General features: G+C 38.1%; 1 protein-coding gene across 5 annotated transcripts in view; it reads right to left on the reverse strand.

Annotated features, from left to right (window-relative positions):
* The window catches only part of LOC141762745 (voltage-dependent L-type calcium channel subunit beta-4-like), a 28,158-nt gene extending 20,296 nt beyond the window's left edge, over positions 1-7,862 (reverse strand). For 3 of the 5 annotated variants that reach the window (XM_074626787.1, XM_074626786.1, XM_074626785.1), the window contains exons 1-2: positions 7,586-7,862; positions 5,221-5,304 (exon numbers count right to left, since the gene is read on the reverse strand). In XM_074626787.1, coding sequence (XP_074482888.1) covers positions 5,221-5,304; positions 7,586-7,648 — 147 coding nt within the window. In that variant the 5' untranslated portion in view covers positions 7,649-7,862. Of the gene's footprint in view, positions 1-1,116; positions 1,645-5,220; positions 5,305-7,585 lie in introns of those variants that run through there. The other 2 variants (XM_074626789.1, XM_074626788.1) reach the window with 2 other exon arrangements.
* Positions 7,863-12,718: the final 4,856 nt, after the last annotated feature.

Consider the following 12,718-nt stretch of genomic DNA (forward strand, 5'->3'; position numbering starts at 1 on the left):
ATAACCCCCTTGATGATGTCATAGTGATGTCATCACGGTTATCTAAGCTTGAGATGAATTAACAAAAAGCCTGTGTAACAAAACCGAGGATGAGGAGTTTGAAAGATGTAGGGATGTGGAAAATGATGTTGCATTATGGGACTTGTAGGATCCACTGTTTTTATGGTTTCATTTAAATAGCTGGACTACTATTTTTATAGTCACAAATACAACAGATGCCTGTTTGTGCATACACACTCACAAGCATAAAAAGATCCCAATTACCAACGTTAGCTGTACATTTTGAATCCATTTTTTTTGAAAAATCCTTCAATCCAACACTGATAAGTCACTATGAGCATCATTTTTCATGCATCTGTGTGGACGCTTTTGAGGTTGCACTGTAGCATCCGAGCTATTATCCAATGGAGTAGCTTCAGCATGTGACTCATCAACATCAGAATCCACTTAATGACATCACGATGCATGTTTCTCCGAGCCTCGGCAGAGCCTATACATCACGCAGTCGCAGGGTCAGATTAAAAAAAAGAAAAATACTCTGCTGCATTTCTTTCTTTTTTCTTTTTTTTTTTAAGTGATAAATGCAGAAATGAGGCACATGATGAATGTGTCATCTGAAATTTAGCCATTTTAATGGGCCTTAGGGGGGAGAAATGAGGCATTAACATCTTTCCATCTTCCTTCTTTGAATCGCGGCTCGGTCCATCTCTGAGCGGTACAGAGCGTGATGAAGACTAAATGGCTCCTGCTGGCTCCTGGTGGTCTCCTGACGTCCGTTCTTACAGGTTTATAGAGCCACATATACGGCACATAAAGAACCACACATCACACGCACATACAGATACATATATACATAACTGTGTGCATGTCACACGTCAGAAGCCATCTGCCTAATGTGCACCCCCCTTTCACACACACCACCAACACCCACCCACCCAACCCCCTTCCAGCCAAGCATAGCCCACGATCACGCTATACCGCTGGCGAACCCATCAAAGGCCTCTTATGTGTGTGTGTGTGCACAGCTGAGCTACTTTCATCAATAAACAAAAAAAAAAAAAAAAGGGAGAGAGAGCAAAAGCAGATTCACGCACACACACACATCCAAACACTCACCGCCTCCGAGTCTTCAAATCCATGCAGGTACAAATTGTCATACATGGAGGTTTGATATTCCAACGAGCGCCTCTAGAAGAATGAGGGGGAAAAGATGAGAGTGGAGGCGAAGGAGGAAGGAGGGGGCACCACAGAGAGAAAAAAAAAAAGGATGGATGGGGGGATGACGACAATCCCTTCTCTCCACAGCAGAGGAGAATAATTTTTTTTTTTCAAAATCTCTCCTCCCGTTGGATCACGCCTGGTCCTCCGGAGGCCCGTCGCTTGATGGATGCAGCTTCTCCCTGGTCTCACAGCGCTGCTGGCTGGCTCACATTATAGGATGGAGAGGCTCTCCCTGGAGGTAGCCCAATCCTGGCATTTCATTTCATCAGGCTTTCACACACACACACACACACACATACACCCACACAGACACACACATATACATATACACAACGAGCAGCAAGAGGCGGCGGCAGCAGCAGCGGCAGCGGCAGCAGCAGAGCAGTGGATCCTTCCTCAATATCCAAGCCTGATGACAGAGCCAATGTGCACGGAGCGGATTGGCTGGCTGGCTGTCCACTCAGCTTGGATGAGCGCTCTCCTTTTTAGTGCGGGGAGGTTAGTGGGAATCGGGGGAGGGGGATGGAGGTGTAAAAGAGGGGAGCAGCATCCTCCATTTGTCTGATAAAGCTCATCCTCACTCTTATTTATTCTCTAGAAAGAGCAAATACATTCAATCTGGTTCTGATAATACAAGGAGGTCGAATGAATTTATGCACTGGATCCATGTATTTAAAAAAAATGTTGAATTATTTCCACTTGAGAATCAAATTTCTGTACTACTAAAGTAAAAATTAAAAAAAAGACAGGCATCACATGCTTTAGTCTCCATACATGTACACATGGATTTATATTTTAGGGATATTTAGTGTGAGTAAATGGGACACTTTGGTCCAGATTTTTTGAAATACTGAGACTAAATTCCTCCCAGTGCACCCAACCTAAATGTTTTATTATTTTGATATTTCATTTACAGTTAATTATTCTGGTGGATAAATACTGAATACTTCATAGTGCTGGGTATCAAACCTCGATACTTTAATTTAACACTGACTATATTTTGTTAAATGAATAAAAAAAATTTTTTTTCTCCAAAAATAGAGTATGGTAGAGGCACAAATATTGATACCTAGCCCTAGTTTTTTACTAATTTATAGCAGTTAAATGTAAGTATGGGATCAGCCTGTAAAATAACCAACATGTGGCCACCAAGGTGACGTTCAAATTGCTTTTTTTAAATCAGACCAATAGTCCAAAACGCTGAGACATTCAATTTACAATAATATCAAATAGAGAAAAGAAGTTAATTTTCCCATTTGAGAAGGAATCAGTGAATGTTTGGCCTTTTTGTTTGGTAAGTGACTTAAATAAGTAATTGATTGACTAATCTATTTCATCTTTACATTTCTTATATCCAAATGAACGAGATGTTGAATCTTATGTTGCGTTCACATGGAATCAGGCAGACGGCAAACAGGATATCATTTTAGTGATGGATATTTTAATTTTTTGCCGTACTCCACGATGGGATTTACAACCGGATGTTACGTAGCTCCCTCACACAAGGAGAAAGTTGTTTAAGTTTGTTATAGAATATTAAGAGAAAGCTGCATTTTATAAATACATGCATTATTATAATAATTACATAAAATAGTAGACACAATTTGATTTAATATATTTCATTCCATCACCAAGTACCAACATAACGTCATGCTTGTTTCATTTAGTCGTCTGTTTGTTTGTTTTTCACCGTGCCGTCCAGAAGGTGTTGTCCGTCTGCCGTCTACAGCCTGCCTATTCCATGTGAATGCAGCATTTTCATAATCTGTCACAGCGTAAGATCTCAAATATAGTTTTGTTGTTGCTGAATGTATGATTTTGGACGACTAAAACAGAATATAGTGTATACATTACACTGTATACATTACGCAATACATTGTACAGTAATTTTGCCTATATCACTTACTCTGGGATTAATAAATAACTTATGTCAACTTAAGGGATGATTGCTTAAATAATGGTACGAGATATGATTAGCAGCCAAGGGAAAAAGAGGTTTGCTTGACCTCAGCAACTCAAACCATAAATGTCACAGCAGAAAACAATACACCAGACGTAACGTAATCAACAGTGAGACCCAGTTCAGAGTCTTACTAAATGATAAACATCAGGCAAATCTACAGCATTATCAAACAGGCAGCCAAAGCAACCACTTCTATCTGCTCTAGACCATCCTAAAACCCACTAATGTCCACATTAGTACCTGGTGAAACTTGATAAAAGACCTAAAACTTCAATGAAACCCTGCAAAATGCGCAAGAGTATGAACATCAACAGCACACTTCTCAAAAAAACAGCATCCGTCAAGGAGCTCTAAATACTTATCAAAAGAAATGGCCATCATAAATATGACTCACTATCTGGCAGCTGAAGAAGACAGCAAACATCTCCCTCCTCTCCGCTCGTCACTTTGTAATATAAAGCACTGTACATCAGAGCGAGGAGTTTGCATATGAGCTGTCCATTTGAGATAAAAACCCACTGAAAATACTAAGAAAAGTGAGGATTGAAACATTGCAATTTACGACATAAATAAGTCTCATTTGTTTACTGACACCTTTCTATGCTGACACTATCTTAATAAAAGCCCTATCTGTGATGTTTCTGCTGAGACAGTGTTTTAAGGGTTATCTAAATTGCGTGTTTTTCAAATTAAAACAGAGATAACCTGGCAATAAATGTGCATATTACTTAACTTCTAATGCAACATGTATTTTTCTCCACTGTTGTGAGACCCACTTATCAAGGAAAAATCATCCTTAGTGCGAGACAAGTCTTTGGGCTTGCAGTCTTCTTTTTACTTGCAAATTGCTACCTTCTTACTGACAGCAGATTACCGCCCTCTGCAGTCGATAATGATGTGCACCACGTCATCCCCGTGGTCGTGTCATGCAAGTGCATACTGATGCAGAAAATCATGTGATTCAATATGCAATATTCAACAGACAATATGTAATAATCCTGAAATTGAAGCTATGAATGTATCAAAATCTCCATCTTTCCCCTCTTCCACTCCTTGAGGGCGCCGGCTTTACTGTCTGTCAGAGGCTGGAACAGGCTGAGTTTTAGAGCTAGAGTGAAGGTGATATCACATGAAACTATAAAACCTAAAGGAAACCATTGGTAACAACCATGTCGGGAAGAATAACGCTTCAAAGTTGCGCTAAATTTTGGCAGGAAAAACTGCCATTGCAATTTTCAAAGGAGTCCCTTGACCTATGACCTCAAGATATGTGAATGAAAATAGGTTCTATGGGTACCCACGAGTCACCCCTTTACAGACATGCCCACTTTATGATAATCACATGCAGTTTGAATGCAGTATAAATGTGTAATTTTCTCCTATTCTAAAATGATGTGTTTGAATATTTCTGCATACTGGGGTCCCTAAGCAGTCTTGTAATTGCATACATTGTGTATCACTGTAGAGCTGAGACTCTTGTGGATCCAATGAGCCCAACTGTATTCATGTATGATGATGTTAGTCCCCATAGTAGCCATTTCATTGTAGTGAGAACATTTTTTGAAACTCGACCTCACTGTATAAAATGACCTGTGGTGACCTCTAGGATAATCACAGCCTAATGACACCTTACAACCACAAACTAGAGACCTTAAGCATTCAGAGGATGAAGGCTTTCCTAGCTAGATTGACAATAAGGGGGTTTCTGAGTAGAGCCAGAGAAATCAGAAATCTCCAAATGTCAAACGTTTTTGATACCAAATCACAGCATGGCTTTTTCTATGGTATTCCTCAAGGTCTTTGGTGTCTTAATGTGGTATTTTGGAAGGATTATTGATCATTTTTATCAATTCTTGAGTGGTAAAAAATTGTTAAATTAAGCACCGAATCTGTGTAGCAAATGGTATCAACCCAAAAATTGCTGCAGCAACTTATGAGACATAAGTGAGCATGGGACAGACCATAATTTACTTTTATTATAATGTTCTTAGCTGTTTTCTTTTTTACATCCCAGGCCTTTCTTTGCATTTCCCTACCTGTCTGAGGATGAAGCTGGTGGAGGTGGTGCTGCCATCGGACCTCTTGAGTCGGCTCCTCCTGGAATAAGTCCCTCGATTCACCTGTATGGAGAAAAAAACAAGATCTCAACCAGCAGAAACATTTTTTTTTATCTATTTATGAAATTTTCTTCATGAGCATCTGTTAAATCTGTATGTTTGCTTATTATGTGAGTGAAGCATTCAATAAAGCCACATCGAGCTAATACACGATGCAAGGTGGCAAATCATGCACTTTAGACATTCGGCTGACGCTCTTTTCCTAAATGGGTTTTGATGTCAACAGTACAATAATAAGGTCAACGTTACAAGATATAAGTTTGAATGCCACAGCACCCAGAAGTCATAATGTACTGGATGTTTTTGAATTATACGTTTGCCTTGCCTATACTTACTTTTCTCCCGGACTTTCTCTCATTCTTTCTTCTTCTCTCCCCAAAAAAAGTCTAAATATAACCAGCAGAGTTAATCTCCAGGGAGCTAAATTAATTATCTGCCAGTGATTTGCCCCATTTCTGTTCAAGTCTCCAGAGTTAATGACAATGTCACTGTAAAAAAAAAAATAAACCTACTTCCCTGAATTTATAAAACAGGGGCATTAATCTGGGTCACCATCTCTCTTCTGTCTCAAGCCAACAGCCAAGAAGAGAGATGAAGGATAAAGTTGGCTATATCTATGAATACCCGGCTATTAATATCAGCCTGTAGCCTCCGATGATCCACTAAGCTGAAGAAAAATGAGTAATCAGTTATCTAATGGGGAAATATATATACTCCCTTCTCTGAACCGCCTTACCTGAAACAACATCTACATCCTTTAAGAATAGGTTTAGTTATTCTGGTATGTTTGTGCCCCACATAGCAGCATTTAAATTCAATAAAATGTCACATTTTTACAAGTGATATTGATCACTGAAGCCCACCATGGTGCTTTATCTGAGGAAGGAGACTGTGACAGGTAATAGCCTATTAATAAAATAATAAATGCTGCATGGATGGTCGGGAGGCTGGTTGACTGAAGTTGAAGAGCCTTATATAGTTAGATGAAGACATGATTAAAGATAATGAAAACAAAATTCTGTGCACATTTAGTCCTCAAGAATAACACTGACATGGTCATTTATTCAATCAATAACATTATAACACTTTAAATTATAACCATAATAACCTCCATCATTACAAAACAACTTAAGATGCAGGACATTTAAAGTGGCCTTCTGAATGATAAAAAAAAAAAGGTCATGAAAGTCTGATGGCTCCTTTTTACACTAGAGACAATAAAAACAGAGTTTGTATCACTACTATCTCTACCATATGTTTTTACAAAACAAAACATGGCCAGTTCTCCCTCAGATATGGTGGTGTACAAACATGGAACACCAAAATACATGTTATCAACAGCTCGTTATCCTTAGAACATTTTAAAAGTAAAATATCATCACATTTAATTCATGATGTCTAATTATCTTTTGATATGTTTAGATTTATTTTTTCCTGTACTGTTTTTTGTATGTATTTCATTGTTTTTATTGGATTGTTTTCCACTCTTTGGTTAGGTTTTTCTGCACATTTTGTGTACTTCTTGTTATTGTTTAACTTTTGTTGTATTTTTAAAAAATTATATTAGTTTAGATCTATCTTCCTTTTTTTGTTATTGTTTTTTTTTCTCCTGGGTTTGGGGGGAGCCGCTTTGTATAAGCCTGTAAGGCTTCTTGACCTCTCCTGACACATTTCTTGGTTTTTTTTCATTGACTGAATTTTGTGCAGTTTTATATATGTGTAAATAAATAAATAAATAACAATAATGCAATCTGTACCATACAAAAAAAATCAACTGTACATAAAAAAAACTTGATATAAATGTACATATGTATCTATAAGGCTAATACATGCACTATAACAGAACATGGGATTGTTCAGTCACCACAGTATGGACTTCCTCAACCCTGCAATTTATTAACTTTTTGGTGTTTTTTAAATATCTATATTGTATTATTTCAAAAATTAAAAACTTAAAAGTGACTCTCTGCTCTACATTGCAAAATTACACCATTTTAACAGCAGTTATGACTATGTATTAGTGCTTTTAATGTGAAAAGGTGTATGCACATGCACTATAGTACAGTATGGACTTCTTTAACAGTGCAATTTGTTAACTTTTTGGTGCTTTTTAAATATATATTTTGTATTATTTAAAAACCTACACTTCTCACATAGCTGGTAAAAGTGACTCTCTGCTCTACATTGCAAAATTACACCAATTTAGCATCAGTTATGACTATTTATGAGTGTTTTTAATGTGAAAAGGTGTATGAAGAACCAGCTGCAGCCAGAGCTGAGTTACCTGGAAGATGGGCGCCTGGATGCCCTCGCCTATCTTGTTCCGTATGTATATATGTCGGGACATTTCTGCCAGGACATCGGTCCAGAGGGCTGGCTGCTGCTGCTGCTCCGGTCCGGTCCAGCGGAGGGGTGTCGGGTTCCGGGCTGTGTGCTCCAGCTTCACACCACACAGCTGCAGGACATGTGAGCACACCTGAGACCAGAGACAGGTGTGTTCCTCTTCTTCTTCCTGCTGCTCACTCTGCTCTATCCTCTCCTCTTCAGCCACTCACAACCAGCTGCTACTGAGTGATGGACGAGACTATTCTACAAACCCTTAGGGGGGTGAGGGAGAATATAATTAGCCTGAGGAGTAGGTTAAGAGTCTTAAAGAGGCACAAAGTAACTATTTTAGACATAGTGAGGATTGTTTTAGGCTTAAATCAGCAACATGGAGTTATAAAAGATACACATTTAAGGTACAGTTTATTGTCAGAATAAAAATGTTACCATCATTTAATATGGTAATGGTACAAGTCAGGCTACACACACATCTGTTGTTTTGTCTTCCATAAAATTACAAATTTACATTATTATTCTGTATTTACTTATGTTTATGTTTTTGCTTTTACTTTTACTGTGTGATTTCCCCTTGTATATACATATTTTATGAGCATTGTTGCAGGAACTTTAATAGAAATATTGTTGCAGGAACTTTAATAGAGACCAAAGATTTTCATTGCAAATAAAGCATTGTTGCAGGACCTTTAATAGAGACATAGAAGCCAGCTTGAATTTGCATTATGCTTCCTCCATCTCTTCCACTCTGAATGCTGCTAATTCAGAGTAGGCAATTGGTTCATGCATGTTTTGCGTTCTCATCACATCTATAAAACTCTTTAATTAGTTTATGTAGTCCATGATTTATTTTTAGGTAAGTTTTGGGTCCTGTTATAGCAAACATTTAGCTGATATTTTACCCTCACCAGGATATCTATCAGAACTTATTCTTCCCTTTATATATGCACAGTCCTTCCTGTGCTATACTGGCAGACACACAAAGCATAATAGATCCATCCTCATGCTTAATGGCTGCCAAGAAGTTCTTTTAATTAAAAGCTTGGTAAACAAAATCCTATTTTCCCCACAGACCAGAGAGTTGAGTTTCATCAGTCCCCAGCACTTTGATCAAATACTTCCAGCTGAGATCACTGATGAAGTTTATGTCTGATGTGATGATACTTCCATGCAGATTGTGCAAAACCTTCCTTATTTAGATCTACAGCATGTTCTTCCTCTCAGGAAACTCTGTGCTGTCTCTCATTTTGCCCAGCAGATGGAAGCATTGTCAAAATAAAAGCAACAGTAAAAGCAGCTAGAGGATGTTTTGAGTGCTGCTGCCATGTGCAAGATGAGGTGTGTGTTCACTGCTGCAGGTCTAGAGGGGGATGTTGTTCTTCATGGGTCTCTGCCTTGTGGAAAACTAACCCTTGCAACACTTAGAATCCCATAATCCATTCTGTGTCTGCATTAAAACATGTATGCAAATGTAAGCCGTCGACTTTGCTCACATTTTCAGGGAATAAACACCATCATTTGTGGTACAGAACATTTCTTCCATGTCAAAAAAGCCCTGCAGGCATTCAGCTCCAGACACATTTTATACCACTGCCTTTTAACAGGAGCAATTTTGTAGCCCTGGCTTTTCTTTTTTTGACCCTTCTGGTGGACGAGAATAACAAACAACACTTGATGAGGCGAGTTCCTCCATCCAGCTCCACTTATTCAGACATCTGGGACGTTGAGTGCTCCACATCTGCGGGCTATAGTTTCTCTGCAAGTCACCTGAGTGTCTCTGCACTCACCTGGCCGACAAACGCAGTTAGATGGACAGCCTCAAAATATCACTATGCTTTAAATAGCCATCTCCTCCTGTTGAACCTGTGTACGTGGAGGCATGGTACGCATATAAACCACTTTGATGCATCATGGTCCGGTGGCACGGATAACAGAAGTGAGGAGAAACTTTATTTTTGGCTTATACAGAAGAAGCATGTGAGCTCTACAAATGTCATGGTAACAGCTCCATATGTCTCTGAGCCGTTTTTCTATCGTCCATCAAAAAAAATAATGACCTACTTTGTTTCATGGATTTATGTCTTCACGTGTTCGGAGACACTTTGATCAGACAAATCTTCTAAGAGTGGATGTGGTGGATTAATTCTGTTTAAAGTGGGAGGATTAAGTTGTTTTCTTTCTTTTTAGACATGCTATAGCAGCGTGGTCGCTCAGTCCACTTTGGTCCAGACTGAAATATACTGGAGCAAAATCTTTTTCAACAGTAGAAATGGTTATGGTACAGCATTATGTTTAGGTACGAGGTTAAGAATGGGTAGGAATTAAGATAGGAAACACACCCAGGAGTCAGATTTGAAGGAGATTGTTGCATCTTCTGTGTAATATCTATGGACTTTTGCTCCAATTTGATCCAGTTGCCAAATGGGAGGGAAAAAGACATTCAGATGAATAAATAAATGAATATAGTGCCCAAGTGACCCAGTGGTTTTACCAGCAGATTAAACTCTCAGATGCTGCTCACTGGAATGTGAATGATAAACACTGGAGTGCAGTCTGTTCAGAGCAATGATGTGAGAACTAACTGGTTTTAAATATTTGGCAGAAGATGGGTAGACACTGTTTTTTATTATTAAAATGTGTGTCGTGATCAGGCTGCCCTGTTGAACCACACAAACAGGATTACAGCCTCCACCGTGGAAAGCAGGATTTCCAAGACATGAGCCTTTGCAGTGGCTTTTATTTCACTGTCAGTAAATGAACAGTGAACAAGTAAAACATCTGACTGAAGCTCTGAAATCCCACCTAGTCTGAGACCATTAATGCAACATCTGTACATCATGTGCATATGGGCTCCACCCATACGGAAGTGTAATATATATACATATTTCAATTTCCATATATGAAATATATGTACATATGAAGAAAAAGCATAAATGAAATATATGTACAAACTATGAAACCTATTAGAAATTGGAACAATTATACAAACAGACATGTGTTTATGTATATTATGTACATATGAAGTAAAAAAATATATATGTACATATATGTACAAATTATATATAAAACTTAGAAATTGGAACAATTTCATATATTGACATATACAGACGTAGGCAAAGTTGTTGGTAACGTTCCGTTAAAGAGAGAAAAACCCACAATGGTCACTGAAATAACTTGAAACTGACAAAAGTAATAATAAATAAAAATTCATTGAAAATTAACTAATGAAAATCAGATATTGTTTTTGAATTATGGTTCAGCAGAATCATTTAAAAAAACAAACTAATGAAACTGGCCTAGACAAAAATGATGGTAACATTAACTTAATATTTTGTTGCACAACCTTTTGAGGCAATCACTTCAATCAAGTGATTTCTGTAACTCTCAATGAGACTTCTGCACCTGTCCACAGGTATGTTGGCCCACTCCTCGTGAGCAAACTGCTCCAGCTGTCTCAGGTTTGAAGGGTGCCTTCTCCAGACTGCATGTTTCAGCTCCTTCCACAGATGTTCAATAGGATTTAGATCAGGGCTCATAGAAGGCCACTTCAGAACAGTCCAATGTTTTGTTCTTAGCCATTCTTGGGTGTTTTTAGCTGTGTTTTGGGTCATTATCCTGTTTGAGGACCCATGACCTGCAACTGAGACCAAGCTTTCTGACACTGGGCAGCACATTTCGCTCCAGAATGCCTTGATAGTCTTGAGATTTCATTGCACCCTGCACAGATTCAAGACATCCTGTGCCAGATGCAACAAAGCAGCCCCATAACATAACCGAGCCTCCTCCATGTTTCACATTAGGTACAGTGTTCTTTTCTTTGGATGCTTCATTTTTGCGTCTGTGAACATAGAGCTGATGTGACTTGCCAAAAAGCTCCAGTTTTGTCTCATCTGTCCAAAGGACATTCTCCCAGAAGCTTTGTGGCTTGTCAATATGCATTTTGGCAAATTCCAGTATAGCTTTTTTATGATTTGGTGTCCTCCTCGGTTGTCTTCCATTAAGTCCACTTTGGCTCAAACAGTGACGGATGGTGCGATCTGACACTGATGTACCTTGACCTTGGAGTTCACCTCTAATCTATTTGGATGTTGTTCTGGGCTCTTTGGTTACCATTCGTATTATCCGTCTCTTCAATATGTCATAAATTTTCCTCTTGCGGCCACGTCCAGGGAGGTAGGCTACAGTCCCATGGACCTTAAACTTCTGAATAATATGTGCAGCTGTAGTCACAGGAACATCAAGCTGCTTGGAGATGGTCTTATAGCCTTTACCTTTAACATGAAGGTCTATAATGTTCTTTCTGATCTCCTGAGACAACTCTCTCCTTAGCTTTCTGTGGTCCATGTTCAGTGTGGTACACACCATGATGCCAAACAGCACAGTGACTACTTTTCACCCTTTAAATAGGCAGACTGACTGATTACAAGTTTGAAGATATCTGTGATGCTAATTACAGGACACACCTTAGTTTAACATGTCCCTATGGTCACATTATTTTACATCTTTTCTAGGGGTACCATCATTTTTGTCCTGGCCAGTTTCATTAGTTTGTTTTTTAAAATGATTCTGTTGAACCACAATTCAAAAACAACAGCTGATTTCCATTAGTTCATTTTCAATAAATTTTTATTTATTATTACTTTTGTCAGTTTCAAGTTATTTCAGTGACCATTGTGGGTTTTTCTCTCTTTAACGGAACGTTACCAACAACTTTGCCTACGTCTGTATGTCTAGCACCTACAAATATGTATGTTGATGTATGTATAATGCATGTTTTTAACATATATGTCCCATATATAACTATTTACGCATATGTATAACATATATGTAATACATACATGTTAAACATATGTATAACATATATGTTATACATACATGTTAAACATATGTATAGCATATATGTTATACATACATGTTAAACATATGTATAACATATATGTATTTGTATGTGTGTAATATATAAATTACACATACATGCATAGATTATTATGAACATATGACGTAAAATATATACATATATATGTACAAACTATATATGAAACCTATTAGAAATTGGAACAATTTCATATATTGACAT

This window comes from Sebastes fasciatus, chromosome 24 (genome assembly GCF_043250625.1).
Source record: "Sebastes fasciatus isolate fSebFas1 chromosome 24, fSebFas1.pri, whole genome shotgun sequence".
Taxonomy (NCBI): Eukaryota; Metazoa; Chordata; class Actinopteri; order Perciformes; family Sebastidae; genus Sebastes; species Sebastes fasciatus.